General features: G+C 32.6%; 2 protein-coding genes, 2 long non-coding RNA genes and 1 pseudogene across 4 annotated transcripts; 2 read left to right on the top strand and 3 right to left on the bottom strand.

Moving 5' to 3' along the window:
- Nucleotides 1-1,102: 1,102 nt before the first annotated feature.
- LOC118041896 (uncharacterized) lies at nucleotides 1,103-5,360 on the top strand. Its single transcript, XM_035049403.1, has 6 exons — nucleotides 1,103-1,919; nucleotides 2,245-2,457; nucleotides 2,787-3,268; nucleotides 3,493-3,687; nucleotides 3,753-5,106; nucleotides 5,356-5,360. Exons 1-6 carry the CDS (start codon nucleotides 1,103-1,105, stop codon nucleotides 5,358-5,360), a joined length of 3,066 nt encoding a protein of 1,021 aa, XP_034905294.1.
- A 48-nt stretch (nucleotides 5,361-5,408) lies between these two features.
- Nucleotides 5,409-6,070, top strand: LOC118041583 (uncharacterized). The gene is made up of 3 exons (XR_004686338.2): nucleotides 5,409-5,491; nucleotides 5,638-5,911; nucleotides 6,000-6,070. It is a non-coding gene; the product is annotated as an uncharacterized lncRNA (long non-coding RNA).
- Nucleotides 6,071-8,088: 2,018 nt separating this feature from the next.
- LOC140954488 (uncharacterized) lies at nucleotides 8,089-8,614 on the bottom strand. The gene is made up of 2 exons (XR_012167780.1): nucleotides 8,460-8,614; nucleotides 8,089-8,315 (listed from the first exon to the last, which is right to left on the bottom strand). It is a non-coding gene; the product is annotated as an uncharacterized lncRNA (long non-coding RNA).
- Nucleotides 8,615-18,055: 9,441 nt separating this feature from the next.
- LOC118041899 (uncharacterized) lies at nucleotides 18,056-19,773 on the bottom strand (annotated as a pseudogene).
- A 623-nt stretch (nucleotides 19,774-20,396) lies between these two features.
- LOC118041585 (RING-H2 finger protein ATL67) lies at nucleotides 20,397-21,636 on the bottom strand. Its single transcript, XM_035049011.2, has one exon. The coding sequence runs from the start codon at nucleotides 21,279-21,281 to the stop codon at nucleotides 20,664-20,666; it is 618 nt and encodes a 205-aa protein (XP_034904902.1). The 5' UTR covers nucleotides 21,282-21,636; the 3' UTR covers nucleotides 20,397-20,663.
- Between the last annotated feature and the right edge of the window lie 744 nt (nucleotides 21,637-22,380).

The following is a 22,380-nucleotide window of genomic DNA, read 5'->3' as shown; positions in this document are numbered from 1 at the left end:
TTTAGTCTAATGTAATTCCTTCACCTTACAAGCGAATTAATCTTTGGCCAGCACTTAATTTCATTACGTTTTGTTTTTGAATTACTTATTATCCCTATGTTTGCATGGTTTCTTTAGAAACCACATGTCATTAAGATTTTCTCTATCCTTGTGTTTTCCTTCACTTGGCCATGATCATGTACTAATCATGGTTTTTTTTTTGTGTTTTCCTTTCATTTAACTTCGTTTTTAATTTCCATGGTTTCTTTATAGCAATAACATGACAAGTCCTGACGGACATGTTCAATCGGATGGATATATGCCATCTTCTCAATCCTCACAATTTGTTTTGAATGACTATGAAACCCCCGTTCATAGAATCTTGCTATCCGATAACCCAAGCTCTTCAAATACACCATCTGCTCCACAACATACTCAAGGAGTTGGCACTTTGGTCTGTTCACGCCAGCACATAGATATACAAACCACCTTCTCCTTATCAAGCAACATAGTGCAAACTGGAACTAATCAAATTAGTGCTGCAAGGCAATCCAATCCTCCACAATCTATCGCCCTTGCTTCATTTCACTGTAGTGATGTAGTTTCAAGTCATGAATCTGAAGGATTCTCTGAGCAAACCGTTAATCATCAATCTACTATAAGTCAAGCATCATACCAGAAAAAAAAAAGACGTATGTAATCCAATCATGTACCTTTTGTAGCCATTTTTCCTTTATTTGTAATTACCTCTTTCATATCATTCCTCCAAGTATCTTACCTTTATTTTTTACAGGTTATTTAATTGAATACATTGATTTTGGCGATAAAACATACAAGTGTAAGCATTGCAACGCTCTTTTTTGGTTGCAAGAACGATTGGCCCGTTCATCTAAAACAAACCCATGCTTTACACTTTGTTGTAATAATGGAAAGGTGGTGCTTCCTGCTCCACAAGAAACACCTAGCTATCTTGATAACCTTCTTAACCCAAACAATGGTTCATCATCCAAAAAATTTCGGCGTGAAATTCGTGCTTATAACTCAATGTTCGCTTTCACATCCATGGGGGCTGTGGTAGATAATTCTGTTAATTCTCGACCTGGATCTTATGTTTTTAAGGTCAATGGATATTGCCACCATGTTATGGGTTCTCTTCTTCCCATGGATAATAAAGGCCCCAAGTTTGCGCAGCTTTATATTTTTTGATACAGATAATGAGGTTTCTAACCGGCTGCAACCATTCTGCAATGAAAATTTTCAATCAAGCTTGGATAGTGACATTGTTGTTGGTCTAATCAATATGCTTGATTCATCTAATCAATTGGTTCGTTTGTTCCGTCATGCTCGACAAAGACTTGGGGATGTCGAGGTTCCAGAACTCAAACTTCGGTTAATTGGTAAAAGAGATGATGACTCAAGGCAATACGACGATCCTTCTTTAAATGACATTGGTGGTTTGGTTGTTGGGGACATTGGTCATTGTCGATCTGATCGAGACATAATTATTGAAAGTTTATCTGGAACACTTCAGAGGATCTCAAAGCTTCATCCAAAATTTATGTCCCTTCATTACCCACTTCTTTTTCCATATGGTGAGGATGGTTTCCACACTGATATTCCATTAGCTCATCAAGAGCAGCAACCACCTAAAAAAAGACAAAAGGTTTCAATGAGAGCCTATTATGCTTATCTCATTCATGAAAGAGAAAAACAAGAAAGCACTCTCATAAAAGGCGGACGATTGTACCAACAATTTTTGGTTGATGCATTTGTTAATGTTGAAGAGGAACGTTTAGATTTTATACGTGCAAACCAAGAAAATCTTAGAAGTGAGCATTACAAAGGAATACATGATGCTATTGCCAGAGGTGATACTGATGGATCAACTACAGGGAAAAATTATACTTCCATCGTCTTTAACAGGAAGCCCTCGGTATATGGTTAATAATTACCAAGATGCTATGGCTATATGTAGATGTTATGGGAATCCTGATCTTTTTATCACATTTACCTGCAATGTTAATTGGCCTGAAATTCGCCGAGAAATTAAAAAAAACAAAGGGCTATCAACCTGAGGACAAACCTGACATCATAGCAAGGGTATTTCATTCCAAACTAATTGATATGATGTCATTCATCAAGTCCGGAAAACCTTTTGGGCGGACAATTGCTGGTATTTCTTTTTTATTTCTTAAATTTCAAGTTTTTATTTTTATCCTTCTACAAACATCTGTTTTGACTTCTTTACTTGCATTCTCTTTTTAGATGTTTGCGCTGTGGAGTTTCAAAAAAGAGGTTTGCCGCATACTCATTTGTTAGTTTGGCTAGCTCCAGAATTCAAATTCCGTTCGCCTGAGGATGTTGACTCTATTATTTCAGCTGAAATACCTGACAAGCATCAAGATCCTATTTGCTTTGAGATAGTTTCAAAATTTATGATGCATGGTCCATGTGGTGCTGCAAATCCAAAGGCTCAATGTATGGAAAAGAATAAATGTTCCAAACAATTTCCAAAAAAAAAACAAAGATGCAACCATCTTTGGTGAGAATGGCTTTGTTTACTATAAACGACGCATGCAGCCTATGGGTCACATTGTTAAAAATGGCATTTCCCTGTCAAATTGTCATGTTGTCCCATACAACAAAGAACTTTTGCTTCGATACAATGCACACATTAATGTTGAAATTTGTTGTCAATCTCTGCTTATCAAGTATCTTTTTAAGTATGTTAGCAAAGGAGCTGATCGATGCAGAATGGTTATGAAAAAAGATACTGATGATGAAATACAAGCTTATCTGAACTGTAGATTCATTTGTCCATATGAAGCAGTATGGCGTTTATTCCAATTCCCAATCCATTCAAGGAGCCCAGCTGTTGAAAGACTTCAAGTCCATCTGCCATTACAACACCATGTGTTTTTTTCAGGTAATCAATCCTTATCGTCAGTTCTTGGGAGACCTGGCATTAATAAGACAATGCTCACAGAGTGGTTTGAGCGCAACAGGGTTGATGTCGATGCACGAGATCTATTTTACTCACAGTTTCCAAACAAGTATGTTTGGGATGCTAGGCAAAAAAGAATGGATTGTTAGATCACGTGGATTTTGCCTTGGTCGCATTGTGTATGTCCATCCTGCAGCTGGAGAGTTGTATTTTCTCAGAATGTTACTTAATCATGTTAAAGGAGCAAAGAGCTTCGAAGACTTGCGGCAAATCTCTGGTACAATATTTCCAACTTTTCAACTTGCATGCAAGGCTTTGGGACTCTTAGGAGATGATAAAAGAATGGTCAGATGCATTTGGTGAAGCTATTCCAACAGCTTCTTCTCCACAGCTAAGGCAACTTTTTATTAATATTATTATGTTTTGCGAGGTTGCTGATCCAAATAGTCTTTTCGATCAATTTTGGCACTCTATGCATGATGACATTGAATATCATCTGAGATCTTCTTTCTCAATGTTGAAACGTTCGTTTGTCTGATGACGAACTTAAGAACTATGTGTTGTATGAGCTTGAACAACTTTTTAATGCTTCCGGGACATCGTTGGAAGATCATAAACTTCCAATGCCGAATGGTCGATTGATGGATGAAGTCAGGAACAAACTTTTAAGGGAAGAGCTTAGCTATGATCTTGCTGAGCTTAGAAATAACCATTCATTGGCTATGCCACTTCTTAATCCATGTCAAAGAAACATCTATGATTCTGTTATTACATCTATACTACAAAAAAAAACAAGCGCTCATATTTGTTCATGGTCATGGTGGAACAGGAAAGACTTTTTTTATGGCATACAATTATTAATCGAGTTAGATCTGAAGGTTCAATTGTTCTTGCTGTTGCCTCATCTGGAATAGCTTCTCTTCTATTACCTGGAGGGCGAACAGCCCATTCTAGATTTAAAATTCCATTAGAAGTTAATGAGAGTTCAACATGCGAGATTAAACACAACACTCACCTTTCACGACTACTGGAGATGACATCACTCATTGTTTGGGATGAGGCTCCAATGAATAATAGATTCTGTTTTGAAGCTTTGGACAGGTCTCTACGAGATGTTCTTAGACTTAACAATCCATTTGGTGGCAAGTCTGTCTTATTAGGTGGGGATTTCCGACAAATTCTTCCTGTTATACCTGGAGGAACAAAAGAAGAAATAATTAATGCTTCTTTTACTAGCTCATTGCTATGGTCTGCATTCACATTCCTCACTTTGAATCAAAATATGCGACTATCAGCTGAAGGTTTAAGCCCAGACCAAAAGGATGAACTTAGACAGTTTGCAGAGTGGATCCTTTTAATTGGTGATGGACAAATATGTGATTTGGCTGTTTCGGATGATCATGATGCGGCATTTATCAAAATCCCATGTGAGCTTCAGGTTGAAGTAATTGATTCTCCAATTGCAGCTATTGTCTCTGCCATATATCCTGATATTGAAAGGGCTCATCTTGACCCATTCTACTTTAAAGACAGAGCAATTGTTACACCGAAGAACCTAACTGTTTCTGAGATTAATAATTTTATCCTTGATATTATACCTGGTCATAAATACAACTTTCTTAGTTGTGATTCTATCCAAACAACTTCTGGTGATATTGACAACATTGATTTATTGTATCCAATTGAATTTATCAACCAGCTTGACTTTAATGGTGTGCCCCAACACAGTATTTCTTTGAAAATTGGCACACCGATTATGTTACTTCGGAACCTTAGTCCCTCTGCTGGTTTATGCAATGGAACAAGGCTTATTGTTACACAGCTTGCCGAGCGAATTATTGAAGCCCAAATTATTACCGGTTCTAACATTGGAGATCGAGTTTTTATTCCACGAATTGTCTTTCCAGTTAATGATAAAAAATGCCCCTTCACAATCAAACGAAGACAATTTCCTATTAGGCCTTGCTATGCCATGACTATTAATAAAAGCCAAGGACAATCACTTAAGATTGTTGGTGTCTTCTTGAAAGAACAAGTTTTCAGTCATGGTCAATTATATGTTGCTTTATCAAGAGTTACATCAAAGAATGGACTTAAAATCATTTCCCTCGATCATGAAGGAAAACCATCATGTTATGCCAAAAACATTGTTTACAAGGATATCATTCAATTATTACCAAAAGGTAATCTTTGTATTCGTTGTTGTATCTTTTGTGTGTTAAAATTCCCTATTCATAACCTTGAACATCTATGAGTCTTCTTTCAACATATATAAAAAAAATTTATGCTTTTATGATGACACTTTTCTGCCATATTAGCTTTATATTTTCAGATTTGGGTTCCATTTAGATCTACTACTATGTTTATATTTTAATCTCATGTTTAATTATTCACTTATTTGTTCAATTTTTCCTTGCTTTTTTTAAATGCAGAGTGATGGCTATTCATTTACACAACATTAAAAAATATATTTTCTACCCTTTGATCCGAGCTCGAGTATGTCGTGTTTGGATTCCAAAACAAAATGGACAAGCAACAAACTTCAATTGCCTATTTGTTGATCGTGAGGTATGCAACATATCTACTAATATGATCTTTATTATTGTTTTCTTCAAATTCTTGCCTCTGCTTGCATGCTTTTTTTGGTCCATTTTTTTAATTTCCCACGCAATTATGCAATGTCACCAATTATTTGCCTTTTTTAAATGAACAAGGGTGGTGCAATACAAGGATCAGCCAAATCTAGAGATGCTGCACATTTTTCTTCAATCATTATTGAAGGTGGATATTATGAAGTCAAAAATTTCTACACCTTTGAAAATCGCTACATGAATGCTGTTGTTGGCCATGAAGCTGTTGTTGATCTTAAGTCTGACACCAAAGTCACTCGCCTCAATTCTCCCCCACTTTCAATTCCACGATATTACTTTAATTTCACAGATTTTGCACATGTCCTTAACAAAGAAAAAGGATCAAGACTTCTCACAGGTGTTCTTCATTCTTACCCTTATGTACCAAACTGTATCATGCATAGTTTTTTCATTCCACTGACATGACTATTCAATTATTTATATAGATGTTCTCGGTAGGCTGAAAGCAATACAACCAATTGAAAAGATTTTGGTTCGGGGGCAAACACTTGAAGACAAAATGGAGTTCATCCTTGAAAATATACGGTTAATGATAAATTCAAATTATTTATTATATTGAATTCCTCCTAGCATTAGTCTAATATACTTTTATTTTGTTTAGAGGCGAGGAGCTTCGTATCACTTTATGGGGTGACATTGCTCGAAGCTTTGACGACGCTTCTTTAGCAGAACAAGATTCTCCTCTTATCGTTGCTTTTGCTGGTTTTCGTGTCTCTGAATTTAGAGGTTTCCTTCGTTCTATCATCAAGCCTACCATCATTCAATGTTATTAGCTTTTCGGTTCAAATTTCATAACCTCTTCACATTAAATATACACCGATAAATATGTGGTTGTTACATTTTTTATAGGATCTGCAAATCTAATTGGCACCGCAGCTTCAGTTTGGTATTTTAACCCGGACATACCAGAATTATTAGCATACAAGCATTAGTAAATTTCTATATTCTTCGAACCTTTTGCATTTGTTAAAATCCAATTTATGTATTAATGTTTAAATTAATTCTCAACACCTTTTTCTTTATCTTTTTGTAGCTATGCTCAAATGGCTGTTGACTTACACCAGTTGCCTCCATCATCAGGAGCTGTCCTCTCATTGGAAACTCAGATAAATGAAAATAGAAGAACAATAAGAGAGATCCTCTGTATGGACCCATACGAACACAAGGTATCTATTATGTTATTCTTTAAATGTTACTTATTGCAATTCATGTCGTGATGCCCAATCCCAGCAATTGTCTAATAGAGATAGATCATCAAATATAGTGTCTAGGATCAAGAATCATGGCATAGAAGTTCAAGGCCTATAATTTTATATCTGATGGCTGGTTCCAGACCCCTATAATATTATGATTACACTGTTGTTGGCAATCGCCAACACTGCATAGCCTTCATTTTTATGAAAAAAAAATGTATGACTTTGTGCTTTAATTGACACCTGCAGAATGAAAGATTTACATGTAAAGCTTTCATAGTTGATTATGATCTCTTCAAGGGATGGTGGTGTCAAAGCTGTCCAGATTGCAACAAGCCACTCTCTGGACTCCCTAATAATTTGCGATGCATGGAGCATGACTATCCATCCTCTGCACCAATCCCATGGTTCAACTAATATGCATACCAAAACATCCTTGAATTTTCAGCTTAAACATATATTAACACATGCTTTTATTTCATTCTTAACTGGAGCTCTTTTTCATATCTTTTAGGTTCAGACTTAACTGCATCGTCAGCGATGGTCAAGATGTCACGAATTTTCTTCTCTCTGGCAAGACAGCTGAGTATTTTTTCAATGCTTCAGCTCATCATTTGGTGTTCGACAAACAATTCACTGACCCATTTACTGTTCCACCTCAAATGATTGAGAAATTAAACAAGACAAAAATATTTCAGCTTCGATTTGGAGCATACAAATCTGTTCTCGGCAGATGTGAGATATATGTTTGCAACATCTTTGATGAAATACCAACTGAAGCATCTGTTAGCCCACCTAGCCCCATTAAAAACATTGACACGCCAGCCTCAATAACCTCTGCTGCTGGAAGTTCAAGGACTTTCACCCCTCCAACACCAAACGTTGCAGATCCCTTGGATGTAGATCAATCTCAGATTCAGACTCCAGCTTCACAGCATGACACCTCTCCACAAAAAAGACACGTTCTATGACAGCTGCCATCGCCAGTCAAAAAGAGCACTAACCTTCAATGATGCTGAGCCACACGACAGGTTTGCTTTGCCTCCCCACACATAACAAATAATTTCAGTGCAAACATGACACACCAGCGGAGGCCACTATCTCATTTCTTTGATATGCATTCCTTTAGTAATTATTCCTTGCCTGATCAACAACTTTATAAATAGTCTTCCCTTTCATTCTTAATATCTTATTTGGCATGCAAATATCATCCCGTGGAATCTTTTTTCAGCTATATCATTATTTTTTATTCTTATTTTTTGATTTCAAGATATTAACTTCCAAGACACCACTATCTCATATTTGTTCTACATTCATCCTATGAAAGTTATTACTTAATTGTTCTACTAATAAATAAATTGTTTTGTCTTTCATTCACATTGTTTACATTTCCCATTCCTTAAGTACTTCCTTTCAACATATGATTCAGCACCCAGCTTCCCCACCCAAAACCCTTCAACGAAGACTCATCAAAGGAGCATCTCTACAAAGATGATGACAATCCTGCACCTCAACTTTCAAAGAAGCAGCGCCTCTCCGTTTCATCACCTGAAAAAGTAAGCATCTACTTCTAATTAGTTTCCCTTCTTTATGAACTCACATGCTCAACAATAATTACATCTTCATTTCTCATTACTGATTTATCTTTAAAAAAAATTTAATATTTGTTGCTGTATAAAATTTATAACTTACAGTTACACTGATTTTTTCCAATAGGAAGCCAATTAACATTGGGTTAGTCAATGCTTGCTTTTCCAACATCACAACCTGATTGGGCGTCTTCACCATCTGCGTTGTTGATACAGCTTGCTGCTCATTCACGTCCAATTCTCTACCTATATGTATAAAGCATAAAATATTTACCTCTCACTGCTTTTGTTATGCTTGAACTAACTTTTGCAACTAACTTTGTTAACTATCTGAACTTGACTTTTGCAACTAACTTTGTGAATATACTATCTATTCCCATATAACATGTGCAAAAAAAAATATTACAGATTTTGACACCCGCGGCATCGCGCGGGTATCAAGACTAGTAGAACTCTAAAACGCGTGGGGAAAACACTGTAGCTTCCCCACGCCTACTGTGCATCAGTGAATTAAAGTCTTTTTTTTTTTTGTTTCTTTTAAGCCTCACTGTACTCATTTTTAATATATTATTATTATTATATTATATTATATTATATTATTCCTAAGCATCAGTAAAGTTTTTTTTTTTCACGCCTCACTTTACTCATTATTAATATATTATTATTATATTATATTATATTATTTAACTGTCTTATTTTTTTTTTGTTTTTAATTTTTTTTATTTTTTAAATGAATTTTTTTTGTTTGATTTAGTTTGTTGGTATTAAATTTTTTCTATTTAATTATCAGACTTTCATAACATATATCCTGGCTTGACGGGTTAACTTGGTTTGATGGGTTGACCCAATTAACTTTAGGTAAACCCGTTAATTTTTTCATTTATTTAGTTATCAAACTTTCATGATGCGAATTCCAGATTTGACGGGTTAATCCAGTTAATTCATTTTTTTTCTTTTTCTTCATTAGTTTTTTTTTCTGTTAGTTTTTTTTTTTTAATCAATCTATTTAATTATCACACTTATATGACACGACCTTGCAGCCAGACCTACATCCGAGACTATTGGATCTGGTATTGCAGTCACCCCCACTTAAACTTGGGTCATGCAAGTTTGATGTTATTATTAATATTATAAATATTATTTTTTTAGGTCAGGTGTTGTAGCCAAACTCAAGACACTGTAACACTGGACCCAGAAATATTGGATGTGGGTCTGGCTATAAGGTCGTGTCATAAAAGTGTGATAATTAAATAGATTAATTAAAAAAAACAAAAGAAAAAAAATCAACTGAAAGAGAAAAACTAATGAAGAAAAAAAAAAGAAATTAAATTAATTGGGTTAACCCTTTAAACCAGGTTATCCCGTAAAACCTGGGATTTGCGTCATGAAAGTTTGATAACTAAATAGAATTTAATTTTTTTTAATGAATTTTTTTGTTTGATTTAGTTTGTTAATGTTAAATTTTTTTTATTTGGTTATCAGATTTTCATGATACGGATCTCGAGTTTGATGGGTTGACCTGATTTGACGAGTTATTTTTTTCATTTAGTTTAGTTTGTTAAAGTTAATTTTCTTTCTATTTAATTATCAGATTTTCATACTTTCATGATACGTATCCTGAGCTTGACAGGTTAACTTGGTTTGATGGGTTAACCCAATTAATTCTGGGTAAACCCGTCATTTTTTTTCTATTTAGTTATCAAACTTTCATTACGCGAATCTCAGGTTTTACGGGATAACCTGGTTTAAAAGGTTAACCCAATTAATTCATTTTTTTTTCTTTTTCTTCATTAGTTTTTTCCTTCATGTTGATTTTTTTTCTTTGTTTTTTTTTAAATTAGTTTATTTAATTATCACACTTTTATAACACGACCTTATAGCCAGACCCACATCCAAAATTCTTAAGTCCGGTGTTGCAATTAAGCTCACTTAAACTTGGATCATGTAAGTTTAATTTTATTATTAATATTATAAATATTACTTTTAGGTCAGGCGTTGCAGCCAAACCCAAGATTCTTGGGTATGGCCTTACAAAAAAACCCAAAATTTTTAAATTTTTGTTATTTTTTTTTATATTTTTATACAAAAAAATACCCGCGGCATAGCGCGGGTACCAAGGCTAGTAGAACTCTAAAACGCGTGGGGAAAACACTGTAGCTTCCCCACGCCTACTGTGCATCAGTGAATTAAAGTCTTTTTTTTTTTTGTTTCTTTTAAGCCTCACTGTACTCATTTTTAATATATTATTATTATTATATTATATTATATTATATTATTCCTAAGCATCAGTAAAGTTTTTTTTTTTTCACGCCTCACTTTACTCATTATTAATATATTATTATTATATTATATTATATTATTTAACTGTCTTATTTTTTTTTTGTTTTTAATTTTTTTTATTTTTTAAATGAATTTTTTTTGTTTGATTTAGTTTGTTGGTATTAAATTTTTTCTATTTAATTATCAGACTTTCATAACATATATCCTGGCTTGACGGGTTAACTTGGTTTGATGGGTTGACCCAATTAACTTTAGGTAAACCCGTTAATTTTTCATTTATTTAGTTATCAAACTTTCATGATGCGAATTCCAGATTTGACGGGTTAATCCAGTTAATTCATTTTTTTTCTTTTTCTTCATTAGTTTTTTTTTTCTGTTAGTTTTTTTTTTTTTAATCAATCTATTTAATTATCACACTTATATGACACGACCTTGCAGCCAGACCTACATCCGAGACTATTGGATCTGGTATTGCAGTCACCCCCACTTAAACTTGGGTCATGCAAGTTTGATGTTATTATTAATATTATAAATATTATTTTTAGGTCAGGTGTTGTAGCCAAACTCAAGACACTGTAACACTGGACCCAGAAATATTGGATGTGGGTCTGGCTATAAGGTCGTGTCATAAAAGTGTGATAATTAAATAGATTAATTAAAAAAAACAAAGAAAAAAAATCAACTGAAAGAGAAAAACTAATGAAGAAAAAAAAAAGAAATTAAATTAATTGGGTTAACCCTTTAAACCAGGTTATCCCGTAAAACCTGGGATTTGCGTCATGAAAGTTTGATAACTAAATAGAATTTAATTTTTTTTAATGAATTTTTTTGTTTTGATTTAGTTTGTTAATGTTAAATTTTTTTATTTGGTTATCAGATTTTCATGATACGGATCTCGAGTTTGATGGGTTGACCTGATTTGACGAGTTATTTTTTTCATTTAGTTTAGTTTGTTAAAGTTAATTTTCTTTCTATTTAATTATCAGATTTTCATACTTTCATGATACGTATCCTGAGCTTGACAGGTTAACTTGGTTTGATGGGTTAACCCAATTAATTCTGGGTAAACCCGTCATTTTTTTTCTATTTAGTTATCAAACTTTCATTACGCGAATCTCAGGTTTTACGGGATAACCTGGTTTAAAAGGTTAACCCAATTAATTCATTTTTTTTTTCTTTTTCTTCATTAGTTTTTTCCTTCATGTTGATTTTTTTTCTTTGTTTTTTTTTAAATTAGTTTATTTAATTATCACACTTTTATAACACGACCTTATAGCCAGACCCACATCCAAAATTCTTAAGTCCGGTGTTGCAATTAAGCTCACTTAAACTTGGATCATGTAAGTTTAATTTTATTATTAATATTATAAATATTACTTTTAGGTCAGGCGTTGCAGCCAAACCCAAGATTCTTGGGTATGGCCTTACAAAAAAAACCCAAAATTTTTAAATTTTTGTTATTTTTTTTTATATTTTTATACAAAAAAATACCCGCGGCATAGCGCGGGTACCAAGGCTAGTAGAACTCTAAAACGCGTGGGGAAAACACTGTAGCTTCCCCACGCCTACTGTGCATCAGTGAATTAAAGTCTTTTTTTTTTTTTTGTTTCTTTTAAGCCTCACTGTACTCATTTTTAATATATTATTATTATTATATTATATTATATTATATTATTCCTAAGCATCAGTAAAGTTTTTTTTTCACGCCTCACTTTACTCATTATTAATATATTATTATTATATTATATTATATTATTTAACTGTCTTATTTTTTTTTTTGTTTTTAATTTTTTTTATTTTTTAAATGAATTTTTTTTTGTTTGATTTAGTTTGTTGGTATTAAATTTTTTCTATTTAATTATCAGACTTTCATAACATATATCCTGGCTTGACGGGTTAACTTGGTTTGATGGGTTGACCCAATTAACTTTAGGTAAACCCGTTAATTTTTTCATTTATTTAGTTATCAAACTTTCATGATGCGAATTCCAGATTTGACGGGTTAATCCAGTTAATTCATTTTTTTTCTTTTTCTTCATTAGTTTTTTTTTCTGTTAGTTTTTTTTTTTTAATCAATCTATTTAATTATCACACTTATATGGCACGACCTTGCAGCCAGACCTACATCCGAGACTATTGGATCTGGTATTGCAGTCACCCCCACTTAAACTTGGGTCATGCAAGTTTGATGTTATTATTAATATTATAAATATTATTTTTAGGTCAGGTGTTGTAGCCAAACTCAAGACACTGTAACACTGGACCCAGAAATATTGGATGTGGGTCTGGCTATAAGGTCGTGTCATAAAAGTGTGATAATTAAATAGATTAATTAAAAAAAACAAAGAAAAAAAATCAACTGAAAGAGAAAAACTAATGAAGAAAAAAAAAAGAAATTAAATTAATTGGGTTAACCCTTTAAACCAGGTTATCCCGTAAAACCTGGGATTTGCGTCATGAAAGTTTGATAACTAAATAGAATTTAATTTTTTTTAATGAATTTTTTTGTTTGATTTAGTTTGTTAATGTTAAATTTTTTTATTTGGTTATCAGATTTTCATGATACGGATCTCGAGTTTGATGGGTTGACCTGATTTGACGAGTTATTTTTTTCATTTAGTTTAGTTTGTTAAAGTTAATTTTCTTTCTATTTAATTATCAGATTTTCATACTTTCATGATACGTATCCTGAGCTTGACAGGTTAACTTGGTTTGATGGGTTAACCCAATTAATTCTGGGTAAACCCGTCATTTTTTTTCTATTTAGTTATCAAACTTTCATTACGCGAATCTCAGGTTTTACGGGATAACCTGGTTTAAAAGGTTAACCCAATTAATTCATTTTTTTTTCTTTTTCTTCATTAGTTTTTTCCTTCATGTTGATTTTTTTTCTTTGTTTTTTTTTTAAATTAGTTTATTTAATTATCACACTTTTATAACACGACCTTATAGCCAGACCCACATCCAAAATTCTTAAGTCCGGTGTTGCAATTAAGCTCACTTAAACTTGGATCATGTAAGTTTAATTTTATTATTAATATTATAAATATTACTTTTAGGTCAAGCGTTGCAGCCAAACCCAAGATTCTTGGGTATGGCCTTACAAAAAAACCCAAAATTTTTAAATTTTTGTTATTTTTTTTTATATTTTTATACAAAAAAATACCCGCGGCATAGCGCGGGTACCAAGGCTAGTATGATATAAATACCGTTGAGCCTAATCTAAAACCCTATTTGAACTCAACCCGGATCAAATTAATATAAAATATATTGAGAGTTTGGAAATTGGAAAAATCACATTTTTACCAAGTATATATAAATTAAAAAATGTGGTCTTATTTCCCATTTCACCATCTTACCTCTCTAGCCGTTCCTTCTCTCTTCAATATTCTTTTTTCTTTTTTTTCTTTTTTTTTAATATATTTCTAAATAAAAATATATTTTGAAAATTAACCTTTATTACTATTTTAGACACTCCCGAGTAAAAAAAGGAGGGAATTTTGGGATATTATTGTTTTGGTTTTTTTTATGTGTGTTTTCTTGTTTTAGGGTTAAGATGATTTTTTTTGTGTAATTTTTTTTTCTCTAGCATGCCTCGTCTCTATTATGGTCTGTCTGGGTTGAGAATAATTTATTGGACTGGATCTAGAATATGGTTTTGGAACTTGGATGTAATTTGGTTTTTTCATGGTAAAAGATTCTTTCATTTTATTTGTCATTGAATTAGCATAAGAAAATTCTTGTTTGGAATGCTCGATGTGTATCTTATAAATACCTAAAATTAATTAAATCGGGTTTGATTTATAATATTTTTGTATATCTGAAAATTTTCATAATGTTTTATTGGACTCTAATAATTAAATTATACAACTAAACTCTAAAAAACTTCAGATAAATTTAAGCTTTTTCACGACTAGTAATAAATTAGGTTATGAAAATAGGTTAGTGTCACATGCAAAGGATATTTTCTGGTGCTTAAGATTGTTAGTGCAATTAAAAAAAAAAAAAAAAACAGAGAGATGTTGTGACCAGAATTTTATATATCAGTGGTGGATTAGGTGATATGGCCATATTTGTTTTTGTGTCTTAAAAGAGTTTAAGAAAAAAAATATATTATTTTTTATTTTTTTTGTTTCAAATTAATATATTTTTAGTATTTTTAGATCATTTTGATGAGTTGATTTCAAAATTAATTTTTAAAAAATAAAAAACATTATTTTGATATATTTCTAAGTGAGAAGTAACCATAACTACAAACACAAACTCAAATAAACTCATAAAATATATATGTTTGTTGTTAATGGTAGTTGTCACTTCATTTCATGCTTGATGGTTGTTGCCATTTATAAATATTTTAGAATCAAAAGATAATAAAAATCATGAAAGATGTCGAATTCCATTACCATATCTTTTTAATTGAAGGGTGTTTGGATTTAACCATAAAATCATAGTTAGAAATAGTCATTATCTAATATTATAACCACTAAAAAATTTATGATATGCAAGAATTTGAGTAAAAAAAAATAGTTATTTATATAAAAAATACATCAATCACAATACATCCTTTACGAGTTAAGCTTATCCGTTGATTGATTATCAATTTAAATCATGTTTCTATTTATTAGTTTTATATATGATTTAACACATATCATTTTTTATGAGGAAATCTCTACTTTACAAGTTAAATTATAACCGTTCTAAGAGTCTGATTCTAGCATTGAATTTATTTTTTATTTTGTATATTTAAAATACGATGATATAATTTATAGTATAATTTTATATTCCAAATATTAAAGTCTATGGCTAAATCATAATACTCCGAATAAAAAAAATATATTTTTTTATCTGATTTTCACCTAGAAACATTTAATAAATATTCTTATAACATCAATAAATTAGTGAATCAACTAAAAATACTCAAAACATGTAAAAAAACACAAATATCAAATTAAAATTAAAAACCATCTCAACAAAACTTTTCTCGTTGGATGGAATTTATTGATACTAAAAATAATTTTTTTCATGGTTAGAACATGATCAGTCAACAATTTTCTCTTATTTTCTACTAACTTTATTTCTTATTTTTTAAATATAAAGACTAAAAAATAAAATTATGGATCAAAATTAAAAATTAGAAAACAAAAGGAATTATGAAGCAGGAAAGAGAAAAGTGGGTGTTTCGTAAAGAACTTGTTCATGTGATTTTCACATTGGACATTATATTCTATCAATCATGTTTTATATTTTAGTCCTTTTTTATTGTTTCTTTACATGGTAAATCATAATTAAAAAAAGCCAAATAACAATGTCTTGTTTTTAAATATATCAGTGAAAAAATTTGTGCAAATTTTTAATGATTATTATTTTTAAGAGTTCTAATTATAAAAAGTGAAAGCAATTTACGCACATATATCCTAACTGGTAATTATTTTATTATGTTAGTATTTTTTATTTGAATGCAACTAAGATTTATCTATATGTTTTAAAACCCAAACAAACTAAATTAACTACAAATTATCAAGCTCTATATAAAACTATTTAATTTATTTAAAAATAAACATTTTAATGTAATAAATGCTCAAGGTATTATTTATAAATAATTCAAAGTAATCTGTTAAAAATTATAAAAAAGTAATGTAACATGGTTAAGTAATATACATGTGAAAACACATATCAAAACCGAATCCCTATAGCATCTCTGAAGACAAATGCCACGTAAAAAAGTCAAATTAGTAACGAGCTTTTAGTGTAAAAAAGTAATTTTTTTTTTAATGTCTACTCTATAAAGTAAAAAGCTATTTAGAAAAAGTTAATTATATTTTAATATGTTTAACACATAATTACTTTAACAATTCAGTTGATTTAATAAATCTAAAAATAATTTAGATGATTTTTAATTAAATTAATATTAAATGATAATTTTTTTAAAAAAAATTAATAAAAAAATAACTTGAATTAACTTTGATAAACTCGTGACATGAGTAATGAGATCTTAATAATTTTATAGAAAATAAACTGAAAAAACATAAATTTTTTAGAATAACCAAAGAAAAAAAACTAGGGAAAAAATATATATTTATTACACTAAATAATGTTTTGTAAGATTTGAGTTTTTTTTTTTCATGTCATTCTTATTGGAGAAATGATATTTTATCATTTTGTTAAGTATTTTTCGTGAATCACGTGAAACAAGCATTGAAAAACTAAATTAATATTTTTATTTTTATTTTTATGAGATACAAGAAATGGCACAAAGACGGGCTACTGTAACTGTACAAGTGGGGATCCTTGGCCTGCAATTTAGGGACTTATCAGGTCCAAATCAAATGAAAAGATAGAATGTTGAGCCTTATGAGTCGCCTCCCGGCCCTCCCCTCGTCCGAAAGCTGGAGATGGCAACTGGGGGCAATCCTTCCACCTGGAAAAAGGTGACCATCGAACCAAAATGCGGCTAATGCTACGATGGTTAAAAAGATTTGTCTCCTTTTCTTTTGATTTTCCGAGTTTAATCCAAAAAAAAATCACAGATAAAGCAAGGAACAATTTCTAAAGAACAATTTAATCGGTAAATATATGAAATATGAAAGATCATCAATTATTTGTGCTGTATTGCATTGTATTAGGATAAAGCGATTTTAAATGACTAAATTTATCTGATTTTTACAACCGAGCATCTAGTATTTAATTCTATTAAATAAGATGTCTGATCTTTTTATTTCACGTAATAAAGCGCCCGTTGTCCAGGTAAATGTTTACTAATCATACATATATACCATGTATCTTTTTTCAAGGTTGTTTTCAGTATTGTACAAACAATATTTTGGAAAACACCCTTCAGCTTTGCTCCACAACTTCAAATTCTTACTGGTAGTTGATGGAGTTCTAAAATCAAGATATTTCGTTGTAAGATTTATATATTTTATGATCAACTGGTCTCTTAGTTCAAGCAATATAATATATTCTTTCTATTTAAGGTATACAATGACTTAATATAAAAAACTCAAGTGGCTGATAATTAATATCTAATTTTTTTTTCATTTAATTGATGGGAGAACTCTTCGAATATTTAAGTTAATAATTTTGGAGAGAAAAAAAAATACTATGATATTTTAGAAACATAACTTTTAAAAAATATATATAAACAAGAGATTATGAACTTGAGTTTAAATGATTCATAGTGTATTTTTATTTTTTATGTGGAAATGAGCCAAAGTATAATTTTATCATTATAATATATTGAATTTTATTACACTAGAATTATTCTATGTACTTGATTAATATAAAATTTAAAAATACCAATAAAAAATCCTGAAAAATAAAAATAAAAAGTTAAGCTTGTTCAAGTCACTTGAACCCGCCCATTAAAAACTGGAAAAAAAAAAAAAAGGTTAGAAAAGTTATCTAAAGCAAGCCCATAGAGTTGTTGTGCTTGAATAATTGGATCTTTGAAGAGGTTTTTTAGCGAGTTAAATTTGGGTTTACAAGTTGTACAGTTAAGAGTTATGTTTATGATATCTGGGCCACTGTATAGAAAAGAAGGCAAGAAATTAGATGTGTATCGAAGTGTGAGGACCTGTATCTCTTACGGGGTACAATGGTTCTCAAATGTGCAGATATCAACCATATAGGACTGTGAAACGTAAAGATAACTAAATTAACCGGAAAAAGATGAATTTAATGTCCTAATAAATCACCAATTAAAGCGAAAGGGGCGCGGCGCTGATCTTTTAGCAAGGACTCAAGGTGGAAGCCAAGGAAATTGGAGATCCCGAGTCAGAAACCAAAAGGAATATCGGCTTTGGCATGTGTTGGTAACGAATCGGTCTCGGCGGCTTCTCTGGCACAGCAGGAAAGAACACTTGTCGACCATTCTTGTTCAGTTTTGGGACAGCTATCCTCCTATGCTTCCCATTCCTTGGCATCTTAAAGGCTTCCAAATAATCATCCAAATCTTCCTTCAAACAGAAAAAGGCTGTCAATCCATAACAAACATCCTGGACTCGGAACTCTATCCCGGCAACACAATATAAAATCTAAGAGCACAAAATCTATCCATCTATCTGTGTGTAACAAATCCAGAGTATTATCAAGGAATGGAAGCCGTTGATTTATAGTCAAGAGGTACAAGTCCTCGAAGAGCAACCTTTCATTAAAAGCTGCACCGAGATTAATAGTTGCTGAGACTATTAGGACATTGAACTCTCATTCATGCTGCAAAAGTCCCAGTTCCTGCACTGAAATCCAATCCGATTCTGACCTCACCTCGCTTGATGTCAAGAACTTCAGGTGTCAGAAAATCTGCTATAGGATTCATCTCGGGATCAGGTTCTACCTGTTTGATCCATCTTGGCGTTTCCTGACCCGAGAGATTGAAGCAATCTGCACACTTAAAGAATCCCTTGCGAGTTGTATTGGTTAGCAAGGCCCTAGCAAGGCAAGTGAAGTTTTTGCATCTGTACTGGCTCCATCGGACTTTTTAACTGTCAGGTAGCTTCCACATGGACTCGTTTATGGGTAATGGCTTGCTGTACAGCTGCGAGCCCCTTGCGAAGCACCTCCTCCGATCGGTAATGGATCGCGTCCATGAACCATAATATCCATGTACTCTTCAAAATCTTTCTTCGTTGCAAAACAAGCATGGCCAATGCTCGTGAACGTTCCATTTCTGTTTATCTGAACGGCTGTGTTTGATCCTTGCATATTTACGAATCTCTTCATTAGAAAAAACTCTACAACTTCATCCAACCGTTGCTGTCTTACTAGAGTATGGACAGCTCTGATTCACTGTTTTCCTGAGGATTTCCTGTTGTCTTTAATGACTCAATAAGCCTCACAATTCCAGTAAGAAAAGCACTGTATCTTGACAAGAGGGTTTCTGGCGATGAGTTTATTGACAAATCTCTCATCTCATTCATTTCTTTGTGGATCTTTTTAACAATAGTTTCAGCAGCTATTACTACTTCACTCTGAACACCGCTTTGACACTCAGTATATACATGACTGCAGAAGGTATTAGAAATGAAAAGAGATCTGATAGAGCAGAATTTAGACAGAGTGGCAATAGAGAGAAAAAAAAAAGAAGCTAAAATACCAAGAATGAAAGATACCAATAAGAAGTTGTAGAATTTACACTTTGAACATTACGTGGTCAATCTCGTTTCCTTAAAGCCTCCATTTTTCTCGCAAAAACGCATTCACTGCAACGCTTGCAAGATAAAGCAAGGTTCTGAGGAGAAATGGTCCAATGCACAATAGTAGAACCAGTTACAGTTGGCTACAACGAGAGTCTCAACTTAAACTAAAAAATAGAAGCAGCAAGACAAGTAGGTAGAAGTGTAGGACAGGAATGGGTTCGCTTTGTACTTGGAAAACTATAACTATAGGCATAACTACGCTCTAAGCACACCTAAAATGGTTGCGGGATACATGTACTTCTCTTTCTTAAATGAACATGAAATTTCCTTCACATGGCTACGATCATGGAAGGACTACCAGATTCTTGCACATCCATGTGAATGACTCGTGAATCATCGAGAAATAAAAAGGAAAGGGATGAAGAAAGAAGCACCGATGCAAAATGCAGCGAAGATCTGTGCTTAAAAAATTGAAGTTTAGGGTGTCTGAAACTGCAAAAGCAATCTAGGAAGAAAATCAGAAAGAGTACTTTATTGCTTTTGCAAGGAATGTGAGTAGAACAACCAAACAGAAGTTGAATAGAACAAGACAAAGAAAAAGAATCAGAAACATCTTGCAATCGATGAAAAAGTCAATCATTGTTACAGTAAAGGTAAAATTCGAAGGAAACAAACAAAAATAACACTCCAATTCTTACACTTCATTGCCAAAAAAAAAAAGAAGCTCCTGGTCAAATGATTTTCCAGACGTTTCATTTTAGAACAATCCAAAATCACAAATCAGTAAATCCAATTCCCCTACTGCCTTTTCAAAACCCAAAAATTTACAGTGCTCCATTTCCAAACACAACCCAACACTCCACGGTCCACACCCATACCACATCAAACCAAAATCACCTCCTCCTCCGATCCGCTGCGTACTGCGACAAAGGCACAACCTCCGACAACGGTGTCGAGAGCGGAGTAGGCAACGGTGAGTTCCGACAAACGGGACACGATCCATTAAGCTTAAGCCAGGCATCAAGACAAAGCAAGTGAAAATAATGCCTACAATCAGGCATCATTCTTAACATCTCCAAATCTTTATACTCGCACAAACAGATCGAGCAAGTATTACAAAAATTATTGGTTCTTTCAGTGAACCCACCATCTTTACTAAACTGGAATTTCGGGTACGAGTTGATAACAGCCTGGTTGAGACCTACAGCAGCACTTTCTAAATCACGTTCATGTTCTTCGTCATCTTCGGCCACGAAAATAATGCGAGGAAGTATTATGCCATCAGCTGTAGAGTTTGAATAATTATTGTTGTTGTTGTTAGAGTTACGAGAACGATGGCGGGTGGTGCGACAACATATGTAAGAAGCAAGGAGGATAGTGGAGAGAAGTACGAGAAAGAAAACGGCTATGGCTATAGAATAGCCAAGGCCAAGGTTGGTGAGGTAATTAGGCGGGGGAGGAGGGGCGGTGGCGGAGAAAGTGGAGGGGATTGTGGTGGTGGGGGTGGACATTTGGGTTTAAAGAGGGAGTGGGAGTCCATTTGAGGGGTGAGAAAAGAGAAGGGTATGGGGATTAGAGGAGATTGTTTTTGCGGAAGGTGGGTGGATTTTCCAGCAGCTGCATTTAATACAGGGTTTGGAAACAGGGAGGGGCATTTAGTACGTGTGAAGTGGGAAGATCATGGGCTTCGGGCCTTGCTTTCGCTAGGAAATTAGGGTTTTTCTCTTCTTTTCTTTCTAATGGAGATTCGTGAGTACTGGCTATGTGTGGAACTGCTATAGCAAATCTGTGAATTGGGTTGTTAAGGTTACAAGCTGATGTGAAGTTTCTTTGTACATTCCAGCATGTGAGGATATTTGGCTGCATTTGAAAACTTTATGACCATAGGAATCTTGGGAACCAGATTTGACACTTCTTTTTGCTTTTCCTTCGGAAGAAAATATTTGTGCATTTTACTAGGGATTGTTTTAAACTGAATTGCATGAGGGCTTGCTAAAAAAATAGATTAAAAGGACGATGCTTCCTCTTCTATAATTCCTTGACTGTGAGCAGGGGCGGACCGGGTAATATTTAACAGGAGATGTCAAAATTAATATTATAATATATATTATTAAAATTTTTATTTATTTAAAATAAAAATATCATATCATTCCATATTTAAATATTAAATAAAAAAAATTAAAATATTTTACAAGGATCCGGGTTCCTGCCTCCCCTGGTTCCGCCCGTGAGTGTGAGTAATGAATATTGAAAAAAAATATTGAAAGCCATGGATAATTCATTGTTTTCTTGAATACATGTAATGGGTATAGAATGGGTATCGTTTGTATTTCAATAATAATAATAATAATAAAAAGTTAACTTTCTACTGTGCTAAAACAATCTTATCTTTCTATAAAGGTTATTAGTTATTATTAGATTGAACAATAACAATTTAATCTTTTAACCTTTTCAATACGCAATATAAAAACTTTATTAATCCTGAGAACAAAATTTTTCAAAACAATGATACAGGATAATTCAATCATTTTATATTTTAAAAACACAATATAGAGACTAAATCACCTTTAAAGCAAATTTTTTCAAGCTCTCATCATGGGCTTTTTTATC

This window comes from Populus alba, chromosome 14, assembly GCF_005239225.2.
Source record: "Populus alba chromosome 14, ASM523922v2, whole genome shotgun sequence".
NCBI classification, from domain to species: Eukaryota; Viridiplantae; Streptophyta; class Magnoliopsida; order Malpighiales; family Salicaceae; genus Populus; species Populus alba.
This window is presented reverse-complemented; position numbering and strand designations above follow the sequence as displayed.

What these genes read in the sequence shown, in the direction of transcription:
- LOC118041896 (XM_035049403.1), top strand. Translation starts at nt 1,103, where the DNA reads ATGGATATTGCCACCATGTTATGGGTTCTCTTCTTCCCATGGATAATA. An exon ending in CAGGAAGCCCTCGGTATATG is followed by an intron (nt 1,920 to 2,244) that starts GTTAATAATTAC and finishes TTCTCTTTTTAG; the next exon opens with ATGTTTGCGCTGTGGAGTTT. An exon ending in TGCAAATCCAAAGGCTCAAT is followed by an intron (nt 2,458 to 2,786) that starts GTATGGAAAAGA and finishes TCTGAACTGTAG; the next exon opens with ATTCATTTGTCCATATGAAG.
- LOC118041585 (XM_035049011.2), bottom strand. Translation starts at nt 21,281, where the DNA reads ATGTCCACCCCCACCACCACAATCCCCTCCACTTTCTCCGCCACCGCC.